Raw genomic sequence first — 19,755 nt, forward strand, 5'->3', positions numbered from 1 at the left:
CATTCTATACCACCATCAAATCCAGGAGTGGGCCCTGGTCAGTCATAGAGATCTACAGCACAGATCTACAGCCTTTCTGCCCAATGTGTCTTCACCAGTCAAAAACAACCACCTAAGTTGAAAAGGCCTGTGTGCGTATTGGCATTAAAGTTATTCATTCACAAAATGCATTGCGGTATCTCACCAAGGCTCAGTCAATAACATCTTCCAAACTGACCTGGAAAGACAAGACTGCAAGTTGCATTGGAGCATCTTCACCTGCAAGTTTCTCTCCAAGCTGCGCACTCTCCTGACCTGAAACTTATATCTTTGATTTGGATGTGAGCATAAGAGGTACAGTTAGTAAGTTTGCAGATGAACCAAAATTGGCAGTGTGGTGGACAGCGAAGAAGGTTACCTCAGATTACAACAGGATCTTGACCAGATGGGCCAATGGGCTGAGAAGTTGCAGATGGAGTTTAATTCAGATAAATGTGAGGTGCTGCATTTTGGGAAAGCAAATCTTAGCAGGACTTATACACTTAATGGTAAGGTCCTAGGGAGTGTTGCTGAACAAAGGGACCTGGGTGTGCAGGTTCATAGCTCCTTGAAAGGATAGATAGGATAGTGAAGAAGGCAATTGGTATGCTTTCTTTTATTGGTCAGAGTATTGAGTATAGGAGTTGGGAGGTCATGTTGCGGCTGTACAGGACATTGGTTAGACCACTGTTGGAATATTGTGTGCAATTCTGGTCTCCTTCCTATCGGAAAGATGTTGTGAAACTTGAAAGGGTTCAGAAAAGATTTACAAGGATGTTGCCCAGTTGGAGGATTTGAGCTATAGGGAGAGGCTGAACAGGCTGGGGCTATTTTCCCTGGAGTGTCTGAGGCTGAGGGATGACCTTATAGAGGTTTACAAAATTATGAGGGGCATGGTTAAGGTAAATAGGCAAAGTCTTTTCCCAGGGGTGGTGGATTCCAGAACTAGAGGGTACAGGTTTAGGGTGAGAGGGGAAAGATATAAAAAGAGACCTAAGGGGCAACTTTTTCATGCAGAGGGTGGTACATGTATGGAATGAGCTGCCAGAGGAAGTGATGGAGGCTCGTACAGTTGCAACATATAAAAGGCATTTGGATGAGTGTATGAATAGGAAGTGTTTGAAGGGATATAGGCCGGGTGCTGGCAGGTGGGACTAGGTTGGGTTGGGATATCTGATCGGCATGGACGAGTTGGACTGAAGGGTCTGTTTCCATGCTGTACATCTGTCTGACTCTATGACTCTATGATATAAGTCCTACAGGTCCAGTACAAACGTACAGTGGATTACTGGTAAGTCATATGGGAACTGCACAGAAAATAGTCAGGTCTGGTCACTCATTAATAAAGTCTGTTCTTCCAATTCGGTCAGCAGAGTGGGCTACAATCAGTTGGGAACAATGATGGAAAGTTAGGCTGTGTTGGGCATAAAGGAAAGAGTAGCTCACCCTCAGATATACTTCTACATTGGACAGCAAAGGACAGATAGCCAGTGTAGCTTGATTCTTGCAGCCATAGGTACAGTTGATCAGTCAGGTGGATTTTTAAAAAAAAACTTTGGTGGGACAATTTATTGCCCATCCCTAGTGGCCGTTAAGAAAGTGGTAGTGAACTATTTTCTTTAACTATTAGCAGTTCACTTGTTGTGAGTTGACCCAAAATGCCCTTAGGAAGAGCATTGCATTCGGCAGGGACTTATGAATGTGAACTTCTATTTGCTATCAGCTGTGATATGTAGGTCCTGTGTTTAGATTAGATTAGATTACTTACAGTGTGGAAACAGGCCCTTCGGCCCAACAAGTCCACACCGACCGGCCGAAGCGCAACCCACCCATACCCCTACATTTACCCGTTACCTAACATTACGGGCAATTTAACATGGCCAATTCACCTGACCCGCACATCTTTGGACTGTGGGAGGAAACCGGAGCACCCGGAGGAAACCAACGCAGACACGGCAAACTCCACACAGTCAGTCGCCTGAGTCGGGAATTGAACCCGGGTCTCAGGCGCTGTGAGGCAGCAGTGCTAACCACTGTGCCACTGTGCTGCCCACTACATGTACTGTGAAAAGCTATTTGTGGCTGGCAGCAATTGAGCTGGGCTTTAACTATGGCACAGGCAGCAGAAAATCAGAAAGTTCCAGTCATGGTGAGTACTTTGCTGCTGGTGAGCATGCAATAGTGTGAGCCATGGAGGTCTGGTGGATAGATAATGAGATCAGCAGTGGAGAATTGTGTGTGATGACCCACTGAAGCTCACAGAGAGAAGATTCCATGAAACTCCCCAAAAATGGACCCTTAGTTAATTGTTGGTAAAATTCATCCCTATCAATGTCCAATGCAAATTAAAATTGTGAGAGTAACAAACCTCTGGGCAGTGGGAATAGCTCATTTATTTTTTGAAACATTAAAAATATTTTCTCACCACTGATTGCATAACATTGATTATATTAATCATTTGAGCTTTGTCTTAATTTGAACACAACATTGCTGCAGCAGATATTACTTTTATTTTTAAATGCCTCTGGGATATTTCTGTCAAATAGTAATGAATGGAATTACATTGTTACTTCCATCAAGGGTCCATCTGATGTTCAATTAACAATGTACAAGTACTGATCCAGTTTTATCTGGATATTCATATTGTCTGCAGAACAACCAATCACATAAACATTTTGAAAAATATTTCCATAAATAATTATATATAAATGATGGCATTCAATGAAGTAATTTTTTTTAAAAATCTGGATATTTCAGAATAACTACCAATGCGCAACTCTATAATTAGCAAGTTACTATTCAGTATAATATTTAGTCTAACTGCCTATTCACAATTAGAGATACTAATTGAAGATAATGTAGCTGATGGTGCAAATTTAAACTTCGAGATGTTTGTTAAAATCTCGCAAAAAAGATCATGGGATAAAAATGGGAAAGTGAATTGACCAGAAAGGAGGAAGGTATTATAAATGTTTGATTAATTGTAGCAGTTTCAACTACAAAGTTGCACCAAGTCAAATAAATCCAAGAATTAGCCCTGGAACCTTAATACTTTACACCAGTAGTTAGTAATAATGTATTATGAATCAAATGTCTAATTTTCAGATGGGATGAAAGAAAATGTTAACAATTTTTCTGTTATTCTTAGGTCAACACAGATGGTGGTTGCTATTTAGAAATGTAATATAATGAAATAGCAACAGAATTTGTGGATTTATGGCAATTTTGGAATTTTTGAAAGTTTGAATTACATGTTGCAAGTTATCTCAAATATTATAAGGGTTTGATCTCACTGTACCACAGTGAATTATGGCTTTAAGGTTCAAGTCTGCAAAGTTGTAAATTTTAAAAATGGTAATTCAAAACAATCAATTTCAAAAGAGTATTAGTTTGGGGATTTTTTTTGTTGTTGTTGCATGAACCACTTAAAGATTTTGTGCTTGTTCAGAGAGAGCCATGTCAATTTTAAAAACAAATGTGGGAATGAGGTGCTCAGTAGCTTTATGTATTTGTACTGAAATGAGAGTTTGGTTTGCTTGCACAGTAACCGATTAAGCCTGTGCATTTTATTTTGGAAAGTGAAGGAGAAGAAGCAAGAAAGTGATTGGACAGGTACTGTGCTGTTTTTTTAAGAGGGGCGGAGTGAAAAACTGGTTATTTCTATTTTCCAACTGCTGTTGAAACCCCATAAAAACGTAGACGGGGAGTAGATTACTTGCCTTTTGAACCAGGAAATTGGGTTTATATTTTTTAAAAGTATCAGCTGTTTTTGTGGTTTTGGAGACACATGGTTACTGTCCTTGGGTATATAGCCTTATGAACAAGGAACAAGAGTGTGTCACTCACCCCTTCCAGCCTGCTCCACCTTTTAACAACATCTTGGCTGATCTGATTTTAACCTCAACTCGACATTCCTGCATATCCCTGATAAACTTTCAACCACTGGTTATCAAGGATCTATCTAACTTTAAAAATATTTAAAGGTTATTTTGAGGAAGAGAATTCTAATGACTCAAACTCTCTGAAAGGAAAATATGTTTCTTCATCTCTGTTTTAAATGGGCATCCTCTTATTTTAAAATTATGATCTCTGGTTCTCCATGTTACCAAAAGAAGAAAAATCCTTTCAACATTCAGTAATGTCCTCTTAGGATCGTATATGTTTCAAAAAAGTCACAACCGACGCTTCTAAACTCTAAAGGATACATCCTAGCCTGTCTAGCTTTTCTTCATCCATTACCACACAGCCTTGACACTGAATTCACCAGTTTCCAAATTTCCCCTCCCGCCCCCACCCCATCCCAGATCCAACCTTCTGACTCGGCACCAGCCTCTTGACCTGACCTACCTGTCCATCTTCCTTCCCACCATCCGCTCCACCCTTCCCACTGACCTATCACAATCTCTTCCTGCCTACATTCACCTATTGCCATTCCAACTACCTTTTCACCCAGCCTCACCTCCCCTTTCCCCCACTTTATTTCTCAGCCTCCTTTCCCCTCCTCAGTCCTGATGAAGAGTTTATTCCAAAAACATCTACACTCCTCCTCGGATGTTGCTTGACCTGCTGTGCTTTTTCAACTCTGACTCTCCAGCATCTCCTAGCTATCCACTTATTCCTGGTATTAGTCTAGCATACCTTCTCTGAACAGCATAAAACACATTTAACATCTTATGTACAGTAGGCGAAAGTGAGTACTGCAGATGCTGGAGATCAGAGTCAAGATCAGAGTGGTGCTGGAAAAGCACAGCAGGTCAGGCAGCATCCGAAACATCGACACTCCTGCTCTTCGGATGCTGCCTGACCTGCTGTGCTTTTCCAGCAGCACTCCTATCTTACATACAGTGTCTGGTACAATATATAGTACAGTATTCCAGATGCAGTCTCACCAATGCCCTGTATAACTCAAACATAACCTTCCTACTCTTGCATTCAGTTCCCCTCACAATAAACCATCATATTCTATTAGCTTTCCTGATTACTTGCTGTACTTGTCATTGAGCCCCCAGTGATTTCTGCACAAGGACACCCAGATCTTTCTGCATCTCAGAGTTCTGCAACCTCTTATGATTTAGATAATATGCTTTTTCTTACTGTTTCTGACAAAATGGATAATTTCTCATTTCCTACATTGTACCCCATTTGCAAGATCTTTATTCACCCATTCAACCTGTCTATGTCCCATGGTAGCATTCTTATGTCCTCTTCACCATTCACTTTCTTATCAACTTTGTGTTATCAGCAAACTTAGCTTCTAAAGCTTCAATTCCTGAATCCAATCATTTATATAAATTGTGAAGAGTTGAGACCCTAGCACTGACCCTTGCAGCACATTACTCATGATATCTTGCCAGTTTGAACAAGACCCATTTAGTCCTATTCTCTGTTTTCTGTTTCTAAGCCAAACTTCTATCCATGGTGATATGTTACCCCAACAATGTGAGGAACACCACTGGTCTTGGGTCATCAATCTGAAAAAGAGCTCACCTATCCCGAAACTCATGGTTTCCTGCCCAATAGCCAATACTCTATGTATACCAATATGCTACCTCCAACACAGTTACAAGATAATACATGGCTTGGAAAGGGTGGTCACTAGGAAATTGTTTCCATTAGACGAGGAGACTAGGACCTGTGGACACAGCCTTAGAATTACAGGGGGTAAATTCAGAACAGAAATGCAGAGACATTTCTTCAGCCAGAGAGTGGCGGGCCTGTGGAATTCATTGCCACAGAGTGCAGTGGAGGCCGGGACGCTAAACATCTTCAAGGCAGAGATTGATAAATTCTTGATGTCACAAGGAATTAAGGGCGACAGGGAGAATGCGGGTAAATGGAGTTGAAATGCCCATCAGCCATGATTGAATGGCAGAATGCACTCGATGGCCCAAATGGCCTTACTTCCACTCCAATGTCTTATGGTCTTATGGACAGTTAACTTATGACTCCATCTTTTGTGTGGTACCCTTGTTGACAGTCTTCTGCAAGTCCAAGTACAACACATCTACTGGTCCCCCTCTATTCATTCTGGCTGAGACTTCCTCGCAAAACTCTAATAAATTAGTTAGACACTATCTCCGTTTCTTGAAGCCATGCTGATTCTGCTTAGATTATGGTTTTCCAAATGTCCTGCTATTACTTTTTAAATAATTGATTCCAATACTTTTCTAACAATAATTGATTGTTAGCTAATCAATCACCTGCCTTTTGAATCCCTCCCTTTTTGAACAGGAGTGTCACATTGGTGTTGATCGATCCTCCGATACTTCTCCAGAATCCGAGGGTTTTTAGAAAATTAAAATCAATGGATCTACTATTTCTGTAGTTACCTCTTTTAGGATCTGAGGATGCAAGCCGTCAGAGGGTCGGGACCTATTTGACTTCAGCCCATTAGTTTGTCTCTAATGATGGTGACGGTACTTAATTTCTCCTCCATTTTCTTCAGTATTAATGAGATGTTGGAAATATCTTCCAATGTAAGAAATGATGCAAAATATTTATCTGACTCTGCTGCTATTTTCTTGTTCTTGAAAGAGAGAGAAAGAAGTTCTAATGGAGAATTAAAATATAAATAAACTAGCTTCTGCTTTGGAGAAAGAAAAATCATGGACGAGACATAAATATATATTGATTGCAATTCCCAATCATAAGTGCACTAGAGCTCATTTTCATGTTATTAATCATTCATGGAATCTCGGAGTTGCCTGATTGAACACGACTAAGTGACTTGCTCGAACAGTTACAAGCAAACCACTTTGCAGAGGGTCTGGAGTTGTAAATAGACCAAACCAGGTAAAGACTAGTTTTCTTCTTGCAAAAATCCAATAGTTTCATGGCCTCCATTACTACTATAAGCTTTAAAAAAAATCAGTTTATTGAAATTAAAATCCCCTGCTGTGACAGAATTGAATTCTTGCTTCCTGTTCATTAGTTCAGGCTTTCAGTCCAGTAACATAATTACTGTGATCCCATATTGTATTGTCATCTTGAGATGTAAATCAAAAGACTGAGATTCAAATCTCATAGGCAAATAGCAGTTCTCAAACTGAGGTAACATTGGAAGGAATGATAGACTGTAGGTAAAAGTCAAATCGAAAGTAAGCCAAATTTAAAAGGCTGAAAATGTTTAAAAGGACTCGTAATTTGGGGAATAAAGGGGGAACAAAATTTTGAAAGAAACAAAAGCACCAAATACATGGCAAGTCCACAATGCTTGTGAAAAGAGAAACAAGGAGTTCTAAGACCAGAAGACATAGGTGCAGAAGTAGGCCATTCAGCTCATTGAATCAGGTTCTGCCATTCAATGAGATCATGGCTGATCTGATAATCCTCAACTCCACTTTCCTGTCTTTTCCCCATAATCCTTGATTCTCTTACTGATTGCAAATCTATTTGTCTCAATCTTGACTATACTTAATGACGCAGTCTCAATAGCGTTCTGTGTTAAAAAATTCCACGGAATCACTATCCTCTAAAAGAAGACATTCATCCTTATCTCTGTCTTAAATGTATGACCCCCTATTCTGAGATTATGTCCTCTGTTCCTAGACTTTCCTAGAAGCAGAAACAGCTTTTCTGCACCTACATAATCAAGTCCCCTAAGAATCTTGTACGTTTCAATAATGCTGCTTCTCATTTTTCTATATTCCAACAAGCCTAATGTACTCAACTTCTCATAAGAAAGTCCCTCCATACTTCGTATCAGTCTAGACATAAAGCCATAGAGCATGGAAACACCTTTGATCCAACTCAGCCACGTCGACCATATATCCTAAACTGATCTGGACTGCCTCCAATGCCAATTTATCCTTCCTTAGATAAATAAGTTATATTTTCCTATTCTATGGCAAAATATTTTTTTGGGTGAAGTTCATCATAAACAGTTTGCCATTGCCTAAATCAACTTTGTCAAGCAAAATTCCACTCTTCAGCTCATTAGTCATGCAACTTATCTCTCTAATGCCATCTCATTGAGTACTGCAGCTGCAGATATATTAGTGCTTATCTTTAGATTAGATTCCCTACAGTGTGGAAACAGGCCCTTCGGCCCAACCGGTCCACACTGACCTTCTGAAGAGTAACCCATCCAGACCCATTTCCCTCTGACTAATGCACCTAACACTATAAGCAATTTAGCATGGCCAATTCACCTGACCCGCACATCTTTGGACTGTGGGAGAAAACCAGAGTACCCGGAGGAAACCCATGCAGACACGGGGAGAATGTGCAAACTCCACACAAAATTCTAAAGGCTCAAGAGCAGATTAGATGGTAAAAAATGTAACCCCATTATGTAAAAACAGAGGGAGAGAAAAGTAAACAAAGAATTAGAGACTGGTTTGTCTATCATCAGTAGTGGGGAAAATACTGGTCTATTATGGAAGATAAGGCAACAGAATATTTGGAAAGCATGATCAGAATTGGACAAAGCCACTGTGGGTTTATGAAAGGCAAGCAGTGCTTAATAAATCAACTGTAGTTTTTTTTTGAGAAAGTAATTAGTAGTGTAGATAAAGGGGAACCAATAATTGTGGCATATTTGAATTTTCAAACAGTTCTTTGATAAGATTCCTCATAAGCTTAGTGTAGAATATTAAAGCACATGGGATAGGGGTAATATGCTGGCATGGATTGAGAACTGGTTGATAGACAGGCAACAAAGAGTGGGAATAATTGGATGTTTTTCCAAGTAGCAAGCAGTGACTGATGGGGTACTGCAAGAATCGATATTTGGGCCGCAAATATTCATGATATACTGCATATAAATGATGTAGATAAGGGAAACAAGTTTGTTTATAACACCAAATGGCCAGAATTGTGAGCTGTGAATATGATACAAGGAGGCTTCAAGGTGATTTAGAAAACTTAAGTGAGCAAACATATGGCAGATTCAGTACAACATAACTAAATGTGAAGTTGTAGACTTCAGTGTGAAAAACAGAAAGGTTGTGTATTACTTAAATGGCGATATATGGAGAAATGTGGATGTGCAGAGGGATGTGGGTATCCTTGTTTGTCATTCAATGAAAGCAGACAGGTGAGTATAGTAAGCAATTGGGTAGGCAAATGGTATATTGGCTTTCACTGCAAAAGGATTTGAGTTCAACGTAGGAATGCCCTACAATATCTATACAGGACATTGGTGAGACCACATCTGGAAAATGCAACAGTTTTTGTCTCTATGACGAAGGAAAGATGTAGCTGCCATGGACAGACTGAGCAGCAGTTTGTTAGGCTGATATTCAAAGTGGCAGGAGTGTCCTATAAGTGGAGAGTGGTTTAACTGGGCCTATTCAGTAGAGTTTAGAAGGATGAGAGGAATCTGATTGAAATATACAAAATTCTAACAGTGCTGAACAGACAAGATGCAAGAAGGATGTTTTCCCTGATTGAGGAGTCTAAAGCCAGGGGAGAAAGTCTCAGGATACACAGTAGACTATTCAGGACTGAGATGAGAAAATATTTCTTCACTCATAATGAGGCTGTGGAATTCTCTACCCAGGAAGGCTATGGAGGCTGAGTCGCTGAATATATTCAGGATGAAGATAAATAATTTTTAAGATTTTAAAGGCATCAAGGAGTTTTGGGAGAAAGCAGAAACAAAGCATTGAGATAGAGGTTCAGTCATGATCCTAGTGAATGATGGAGAAGGTTAGAGGGGCTGAATGGCATTCTTCTGCTCCTAGTTTCAATGTTTCTATGTCAATGTTGAGAGGCAGGCATGCTGGACTTTCTCACTGGAAAGTAGAGGAAAATTGAGACCTTAAATATGGTTTAGATGAGTTCAGCCAACAATGAAATGCAAATGCAAAGAAATTAAGTTGCCTTTGACCATAAGTAAAATTCAGAATTCTCTGTCTAAACCCTAAGCTGAAAAGCAAGCTTCTTTTCCCAAGAATAAGGATCTGATTTTTTTTCAATTTTTCCCAACTTTCTTGCCATTTTGCACACCACTCAAGTGAGCAGGAAATTATGCCGCATGCTTCTGGTATATGACTTTTCATCAGAACTTCAATTAGCAGTGCTTAATAGGCAAATTGTTCCCTGTGTCATTTCACAGCACCATTCCATAAGCTCATGCTGCAACATATCTTCTCAAAGGTATTGTCTGTGTTGTCCTTTGGGACACTAAGAGATATTCCCACATTCAGACCAATGTTGGTTAACCAGGTCTTTTAGAAGTATTTGATGTCAATTTGGCAGATAGAAAAAGTAATTAAATACTACTATAGAATACAATAGCATGTCCACTTTCATATAGTACTGTGTACAGCATATTGTGATATGCTTTCATAGAATCTTCTAGAAAAATACATATTGAATTATTCATCGAATCATAGCATAAAACATAACATAATATCATGGCTGCATAAGTTAGATCTTGTCTCCCAGTAACTATTTTTGCAAGATATCTGGCCCTTGAAGCAAAGTAGGATCATAAGAATTCTTAAAGAAATAGGCATGATGGCAGCTTCCAGAGTATTTTGTACATATTTCAGAGATACGGTACCAATGTTCACAAATAGCTTATACATTGGAATGGAGCCCTAGCCTACTAATGAAGCCAGCCACAGTATCCACTCCCTCCGCCACTGATGCTCAGCTGCATTGTATATTATCTACAAGATCCACTGCAGATATTTGCCAAAGATCCTTAGAGAACACCATCCAAGCCCATGAACACTTCCATCTAGAAGGACTGGAGTAGCAGATACATGGGAACACCATCATCTGCAGATTCCCCTCAAAGCCACTCATTATCCTGTCTTAGAAATATGTCACCAATCCTTCACTGTCGCTGGGTTGAAATCACAGAATTTCCTCCCTGATGACATTGTGGGTTAACCTGCAGGACATGGTCTGCTGCAATTCAAGAAAGCAGCTCACCACCACCTTCTTAAGGGCAACTAGGAATAGACAGTACATTCTGGCCTGCCACAGACACCCATGTCCAACAAGAGAATGAAAAAAAGTCATGTAATGATTTGATACTCACAACGTGATGTGTTTACAGTCTACAGTGTCCAGCCTGGGGGGGAGCCAGCTATGCTGGCAAAGTATATTGTTCTAAATTGCAACGGTAAGAACCTTGATACATTTGTGGGTTGAGAATTGACCACCCAGTTCTCCTGTACATCCTTGGAAGGGGATGGTTCCATAAAAATCTAGCACAGCTGGCACTAAGTTAGAATGGCTACCCACCCCTTCAGGTCATATTATGCACTGCAGCCAGGTGACAAGGTTCTTTGCCAGTGACCAGGAACATCCTCAATTTGTGGTAACAGTTTGAGAAATGGCCATTTGGCTGAAATACATGCTGTGTGTTTGCTGTATAAGTTATTATACGTGGTGTAGGTGTGACTTCGATGTAGCATGGTGCCACTGAGCAGCAACACATTCACCCCCTTTGATGGATCACTGCTGTCAGCCATGAGAAGCTGTATGGCTTTCTGTCTCTGCAAGGGAGTATGTCAGGACAGAAATACTGTAAGCTTGCAAGTTCTGAATGACATGGAAAAGTGCCAAAAAACAAGGCAAGGTAGAAATGCTGTGTGTATCCAAGTAGGCACAAAGTCAGTGAGTTCTAAGAAGACAAGCTCAGAGCCCTGAGGTGCACCCTGTTTCACTGTGTTGGGTGCCTGACAGCAGCATTGCAATGAAAAGTGTTGGTGTGCAGTGAATAGCATTAAAGTGGAGAATTGTACTCTACGTGTGACATAGATTTGGATGATGATATGGCAAGGCTGGAGTATTCACAATACCAGTCTCTGTGGATGAAGGATGCCGGGACTAATTATCCATGGAGAGCACCCTTGGACCACTGGCCAAGATGGAGGCCTAGAGGAATGAACAAGTTGAATGTCAGTGAGGTAAAAGCAAGATGTAAATGAATGCAAATAAACCTATTGTTGCTCACAAGCACAATTTTCATTTCATTGTTAAAACCTTGAGTGGAAAATGACATTTTTTCTTGATGTTCAGTATGTTATTTTTTCCAGTCCCACCATATTTTTCCAACTGATTCATTATTGCCCATCTCTTTCAGGGGCAGAGAAGATCCCATCCTAAGTTATTAATTTGCATCAAGAAAACCAGAGATCTTAATACTGTTCCTGAAGAACTCCACTATCTACCTCCCTCCAGTCTGAAAAATATTCACTCTGTTTCCTCTCGATGAGTCAACTTTGTATTCATGGCACCACTGCCACTTTTACCTTAGGTTTTTCAGCAGAACTGAAGCCCATGTCATGTTGCACTTTATCAAGTGCCTTTTGGAAATTGATACACATCACATCAACTGCATTACCATCATCAACCCTCTATATTGCTTCATCGGAAGCCTCAATCAGAAATCCCACACTGAAATTCCCTCACTAATCATGCTTTCCAAGTGACTGTTATTTGTGTTCTGGAACATAGTTTTCACAAGTTTTCTTATGCTACTTTCTATTATTAGGTCAGACTTTGTATTTACTCCACCAGTTTCCATAATCCTTCTCTGAACTTTCTTGTTCAGTCTGTCACTCACTTGTGCTAACAGCTCTGTCATATGCCACCATTTTGTACTTCATCCTTCAACTTATCTCTGTCATTGCTCAGGGACTGCCCTCCAATTCCCCCTTGCAGCAACATACATTGACAGTGCCAGAACCGTCTTTTCCACTAGCACAAAATTTATCAAAGGATGGTTTCCATACAGATGTGGCAATGTGTTTGCCAGCAGGAAATTAAAATATCTCTCAGGCTGCCTGATTTGTTTGCAAACTCTATGCAGCCCAACTATTATATTTAACAGATTAGAAAATAGGGATCTTCGGAGCCAATTGATTTGGTCCGCTCAAAGCAGATATTAAAACTAAAACAATTAACAGAAACATTCATGAGGACTCAAAGGTATCAAACCACAGCTGAAAAATCTAAAAACAAGCTAAAAAGCACAAAACCATTGACTGTGAAATGCATGTTTTTAAAAGGCTCTCTTATGTGCAGCTTTCCTTCCTGCCAAGTAGCCATGGGCGGTTGGAGAATTTTTGTGCTGCAGGCTTGTGAGCTGTGAAGTAGGACATTATGTACCATGTCCCACCTGTCCCAGAGAACTTGGCACCACAACCCACTCCATCTCTGGGCCTAAAGCCCAAAGTTAAGTAGACTGGATCATATCCTGCTGTGTGTCCTAGCTACTGCCATCCATGTAAAAATGGATAAGGGAGGGAGCAGAAGTGGCCTCATTGGGCATGAAATGTTTTTGAAGGAACACCTCTTTTTAAATTAACACCAGAACCACCATCATTAGGGGTTTGTGCAAATCCTGACAGATTTCCCCAGAATCATTGAAGAACTTTCAAATAAAACAAACATTTGTGGATGCTGGTCATCTGAAACAAAAAACAAAGTGTCTGGAGAAACCCAAAAGGCCAGGCAACATTCGTGGAGGGAGAAACGGAGTTAGCATTTCGAGTCCAGGGACCCTTACAAATGTTAACTTTTTTCTCCCTCTCTGCTGGGTTTCTCCAGCACCTTCTGTTTGTGGTATTGAAAGACAGGGTGGGTTTATACCGGGGAAGAAATGGGTTGTCTTTTTCTGAAAAGTGACCTGTTGCCTTCCATCTGAATTTGTAAGGTATATTGCCCAGTGCAGTTTTGTAATGCTGATCAGATCGTGATGATGCTGACGCCAGAAAGCAGCTTTCGGACCACTGTCGGATTGCCCCTTGTAGAGACAATCTGTGACTGAAGAGGAGTCGGTTTTGCTTTCCGCTGGTTTATTGTGTTCAGAGGGCCGCCAGCAGTCAGGAAGTTGCAGGCTTGGCTTTCTGTCGCCAATGCTGTGTGAAGGTGGGCGGTCACACTGACTGCAGTCAGAGAATCCCGTTGGTGCTGCAGCACTGCAGCTGTCTCCGGGCAAGGGCGCACCTTCCGGGGGCCAAGGCAGAACAATCTTTGTCCAGGTCAGCGCACACCCACGCTATCGTGCGGCTGATTCCCGCGTCGATGCTAGCGCCATTTGAAACCACAACAACAACAACAACAAAAACCCTCGGTATGACCGCAGATTGGGATGCGGGATTCTACCTGAGCACACTGCACAAATCCAAGAGCCGTTTCTAAGGGAATAAGGTTTCGAGATTGTGGAGCCGGAATGAAAAAGGGTAAACACTCCCTGTCTTCAGGCAAACGCGTTGGCAAGTGTGTGAAAAAGCAGAACACGGCGGTGGGGATGACCAATATCATCAGCAATGTCCTGAAAAAGAGGAACTGCATTTCTAGGACTGCACCGCGGCTGCTGTGCACACTCGAACCAGGTGAAGCCTGTTTTCAATTTTGAACAAAAAAAATCCAAATACGTGACTTCCACGAATCGCCTTACTCTGTGTGTGTGTGTGTGTATCCTATTGTACAATATGCGGTGCAGTCGAACAAGCACGGGCTAGGTGTGCCATGTCGAAACTGTGCCTGCAAGCGTCTGTTTTTATTTAAAATGTGGACTTCAATTTGCCAGCGAGAATTGGTGCATAATGGATGTAGCTGGCTTGTATATGCACACGCCAAATTGGCAGGATCGGACTAGCGAGATATTTGTGTCTTAACAATATATAGGCTGGGACTATGTGTGTATGTTTTAATCGATTAGCGGCAGCCGATGTTGGGGGAATGGTACAGGAGGAGTAAAGGTGTGATGGAAGCAGGGATTTTGGGGTAGAGGATGATGTAGGAGTCCCTGGGTCTGGAATTGTCAGTGAGATGGGCGAGGGTGCTGGCGTCAGATACACATACACACACATCAGCGACGCCTGGATTAAAATACAAGCAAAAGCAGCATGAACTCCCCGGCTCCCAATAACAGCCAGGGACCGAGGAACTCTGTACACACAACTCGACCTCCTCTGGCCTGCCGTCATGGCGAGGAGCTCCCTATATTGCACAGTCTTGCTGAAACAACGCCGCTCCACTTCAGCACCGGTGGTTTGTGAACAGCGCATAATGGGGTTTGAGTAATTATAGGCAAAAGTGAGGACTGCAGATGCTGGAAACCAGAGTTTAGATCAGAGTGGTGCTAGAAAAGCACAGCAGGTCAGGAGGTAATCCGAGGAGCAGGAAAATCGACGTTTCGGGCAAAAGCCCTTCATCAGGGATAGAGGCAGGGCGCCTCAAGGGTGGAGAGATCTGGAGGCTTCCTGCCTCTATTCCTGATGAAGGGCTTTTGCACGAATCGTCGATTTTCCTGCTCCTCGGATGCTGCCTGACCTGCTGTGCTTTTCCAGCACCACTCTGATCTAAACTTTGAGTAATGCTACCTCCCGGATCCTGAGCTCTCAATCTAAAGGCACAGATGAGCTGAAGAAAATCTCCCCTGCCTCAAGATTGCTCCTTATCTTTTGTCACTCATCAGCTGGTGGGCTGCATTGCGAGAATCCCGAAGAAATACTATCATTTGACATTCTCTGGTGAAACATGCAGATGTTGGTATCTCTTAAATGCATCATGGCTGTATGGTAAACAGTCCCATAATTCAACTAACAAGTTTCTCTGAAACAAATGTAACTCGTTTATCCTTATACAAGAACTGCCCAAGCTTTGGGTGTTTGCAAATCCAATCTCCTGTGTAAATTACATTAATATTGTCCTTTGTCCCCAATTAGGAGTTGACACAAAGCTGAAATTTACGATCCAACCATCCTTGAGCAAGCATGGCTTCCAGCAGGTAAGTCATTGGGCAACTTTCAAATTTCTGGCACTTTTGTGGAGGCAGTGATTGTGCTACCTGGTACAAAGGAACATGGTTATGGTTGTGAGAGGGTGACAATCAGCTAAGTTCCATAATTCATTGCAGTAGAGCCTCAGGTAATCTTCAGCTCCACTGTCAAAATATTAGAGGTATTCAGCTCCATTGACTAGTTTCTCAGGTTGTGAAACAGTTCATGCACTCAAAGCTGCAGAACCATATGGTTGGATAGACAAGTTGTGTGTGTGTTGAGGAGTGATGGTATCTGTTGTAAGGTTTTCCAATGGTAACTTAGAACTCAAAGGTCAGTGGATAGTCAGTTTTAAAATTTGATCAGAGGAAGCTAAAGCAGAACAGTTTTGAATTGTGTTTGACAAACCTGCCAGAGAGTTTTAAGGCCTTAACTTTTAGAATAGATGAGGGGGAATCAGAGGATATGATTACTTGGATTTTTAGGAAACTTTTGATAAAGTCCCATGTGAGAGGTTATTGTGCAAAATCAAAGCTGTGATAGTATATTGGTATAGATTGAGAATTAGTTAGCTGACAGAAAAGCAAAAGTAGGAGTAAGTGGATCATTGTTGGAGTTGAAAGTGGTGTCAAGCGAGGTTCCATAGGTATCAGTGCTTGGGCCCCATCAACTACAATATATAGCAAAGATTCAGATGAAGGCATTGTGTGTAATATTTCCAAGTTTGCTGATGATGCAAAGTTAGGTGGAAGTGGAAGTGATGAAGAGGGTGTAAAGAGGCGTTAGGACAATTTAAACACGTTGAGTGGGGAAATATTTGGCAAACGTAGTACAATGTATAATATAATGTTGTCCATTTTGCTAGGTGAAGCAGAATAGTACAGTATTATTTAAATGGTGATAGATTGATAAACCTGGATGTTCTTGTATACTGGTCACTGAAAAAAAAACATGTACGCCAAGTGATTAGGAAGACAAGTGGTATGTTGGACTTTATTATAAGGGAATTTGTGTACAGGAGCAAGAAGGTCTTAAAGCGGCTGTGCGGGACCTTGGACATTTATGTGCAGTTTTGGTTTCCTTATCTACGAAAAGGGATTGCAGTGAACATTCACCAATCTGACTCCTGAGTATTGTTACCTATATTACTGCCGTTTAGACAAATGAGAGGGAAATAAAATGAAAAGTATAAAAGTCTGACAGAGCTAGAGAGACTAGATGCAGGAATATGTTTCCCCTGGCCAGAACAAGGGGCCATGGTCTCAGGATGTCTATAGGTTATAACGAGTTTTGAGAAGATTTGTAGCTCAGGTTAAGGTTCTGGGTGTAGATTTGTTCACTGAGCTGGAAAGTTCATTTTCAGATGTTTTGTCACCATACTAGGTAATATCTTCAGTGAGCCTCCAGATGAAGCATCGGTGGTGTAGCCCACTTTCTATTTATATGTTTGGGTTTCCTTGGGTTGGTGATGTCATTTCCTGTGGTGATGCCATTCCCTGTTCTTTTCCTCAGGGGGTGGTAAATGGGATCCAAGACAATGCATTTGTTGATTGAGTTCCGGTTGGAATGCCATGCTTCTAGGAATTCTCGTGCGTGTCTCTGTTTGGCTTGTCCTAAGATGGATGTGTTGTCCCAGCTGAAGTAGTGTCCTTTCTCCTCTGTATGTAAGGATACTAGTGAGAGAGGGTCATGTCGTTTTGTAGCTAGTTGATGTTCATATAGCCTGGTGGCTAGTTTTTCTGCCTGTTAGTCCGATGTAGTGTTTGTTACATTCTTGCAAGGTATTTTGTAAATGACATTAGTTTTTCTTGCTGTCTGTGTAGGGTCTTTCAAGTTCATTAGCTGCTGTTTTCGAGTGTTGGTGCATTTGTGGGCTACCATGATGCCAAGGGGTCTGAGTAGTCTGGCAGTCATTTCTGAGATGTCTTTGATGTAGGGGAGAGTGGCTGGGATTTCTGAATGTGTTTTGTCTGCTTGTTTGGGTTTGTTGCTGAGAAATCAGTGAATTGTGTTCATTGGGTATGTGTTCTTTTTGAAAACATTGTCTAGGTGATTTTCCTCTGCTCTGCATTAGTTCCTCAGTGCTGCAGTGTGTGGTGGCTCACTGAAATAATGTTCTAATGCAGCTTCATTTGTGGATGTTGGGATAATATCTTGTGTAGTTCGATATTTGGTCCATATGTGTTGTTTTCCTGTAGTTACTGGTTTGAAGTTCCCCATTGGCTGTTCGCTCTACTGCAACATCTAGGAATGGCAGGTTGTTGTCATTTTCCTCCTTTTGTGAATTTTATGCCAGTAAGGGTATTATTGATGGTCTTGAATGTTTCCTCTAATTTGATTCGTTTGGTGATGACAAAGGTATCATCCATGTAGCAGATGATGGGTTGGATGGTTGGCAGAGCTGTTTTTTTGAGTCTCTACATTACTGCCTCTGCTAAGAACCCTGATATCAGAGATCCCATGGGTGTTCTGTTGGTTTGTCTGTCAGTTTTATTGTTGAAGGTGTTCCAGCCCCACTCAAAAAACATCAGAAAACTGGAGAATTAAGTAAGACTGACTTCCAAAAAACGAAATCCAATGGATTCCAAACGCCACGCTTCTACAGATTACCCAAAATTCACAAAATAGGAGCCCCCCTCAGACTCATAGTCTCGCTACCTGGAATACCAACTTACAGATTGGCCAAGGAGCTACATCAAAGACTAAAACATTTAGTAGAAATCTCACACCACTCCATCCACTGAACCCAGAATTCCTAAAGACCATCAAACACACCAAGATAGAAGAGGATGAAATTATGGTCTCCTTTGATTTAACAGCACTGTTCACATCCATCAATATCCACCTGACCATGGAAACATTGACTACACTATTAGAAGAACCAAAGATACATACACCAAACACCACAAACGTCACCGGCAAGGACAGTATCATCAAGCTAATGGATCTATACATTACCACCCACTTTACCTTCAACAACAAAACCAACAGACAAACCAACAAAACACCCATGGATCTCCAATATCAGGGTTCTTAGCAGAGGCAGTAATGCAGAGACTCAAAAAAAACAGCTCTGCCAACCATCCAACCGAAACTTTGGTTCCGCTATGTGGATGACACTTTTATCATCACTAAACGAAACAAATTAGAGGAAACATTCAAGACCATCAATGATACCCTTACTGGCATAAAACTCACTAACGGGGAGGAAAACAACAATAAACTGTCATTCCTAGATGTCACAGTAGAGCGAACAGCCAATGGGGAACTTCAAACCAGCGTCTACAGGAAAACAACACATACGGAACAAATATTGAACTACACAATAGTTGCTCTATCTGATCATGCATAGGAAGGGGAGTGCAGCTTGTTTCAAGCATTTCCACACATCATCCAAAACAGTCAAGGGTCACAGTGCAGTCAGTTTTTAAGAGCAGCCAGAGTAAAACAAAACAATACAAGAGCTGAGACACTGGAGATTTGAAACAAACTAAAATTGCTGGAGAAACTTAGCAGATCTGGCAGCACCTGGGAGTAGTGTGGCTGACTATGGGTTGCGGAGAAAGCTGTGGGCACTGTCTTCACCCCACTTGCTACTAGACACGCTCTTTGGGGTGTTTGACTACAATTTGTCCATGACCAGTACCTACCTTATGTTCATTCTGGATGTTGAGGTATGAATTAAGGTACATATTTTGTAGTTTGTTAGTTATTTTAATGGCATTTAGTAATGTTTACTTCCTTCATTCAAAAACCATGGAATCTTTTGTCTTTATTATCTTAGTACCTTATATCTCAAACTTTGGCTACTTAAAAAAAAACTGGTTCTCTGCTCAAACACAACACAAATTTGGTTGTTTCATGAGGGATTATACACTATGCCCAATCAGGTGACTTCCCTTATGTTCAATTGCATTCACTAGAAGCTCAAACTGGGGCAGTTATACAAACGGTTTGGCTCCTCACGTTCATTGTATTGCAGTAGCAGGTTATCCACTAGCTGACTCCCTAATGGATGTGCTGCAGCAACTAACTGTGTCTT

General features: G+C 41.3%; 2 protein-coding genes across 5 annotated transcripts in view; one reads left to right on the forward strand and one right to left on the reverse strand.

The window, feature by feature from the left end:
- The window catches only part of rps16 (ribosomal protein S16), a 435,012-nt gene that overhangs the window by 63,847 nt on the left and 351,410 nt on the right, over positions 1 to 19,755 (reverse strand). The window lies entirely within an intron of this gene.
- LOC132824907 (TBC1 domain family member 30-like) overlaps positions 1 to 19,755 on the forward strand; it is a 67,593-nt gene that overhangs the window by 5,995 nt on the left and 41,843 nt on the right. For all 3 annotated transcript variants that reach the window (XM_060839761.1, XM_060839760.1, XM_060839762.1), the window contains exon 3: positions 15,660 to 15,721. In XM_060839761.1, the coding sequence (XP_060695744.1) occupies positions 15,660 to 15,721 (62 nt within the window). The remainder of the gene's footprint in view (positions 1 to 15,659; positions 15,722 to 19,755) is intronic.

The sequence above is a fragment of the Hemiscyllium ocellatum genome, chromosome 19 (assembly GCF_020745735.1).
Source record: "Hemiscyllium ocellatum isolate sHemOce1 chromosome 19, sHemOce1.pat.X.cur, whole genome shotgun sequence".
Lineage (NCBI taxonomy): Eukaryota > Metazoa > Chordata > Chondrichthyes > Orectolobiformes > Hemiscylliidae > Hemiscyllium > Hemiscyllium ocellatum.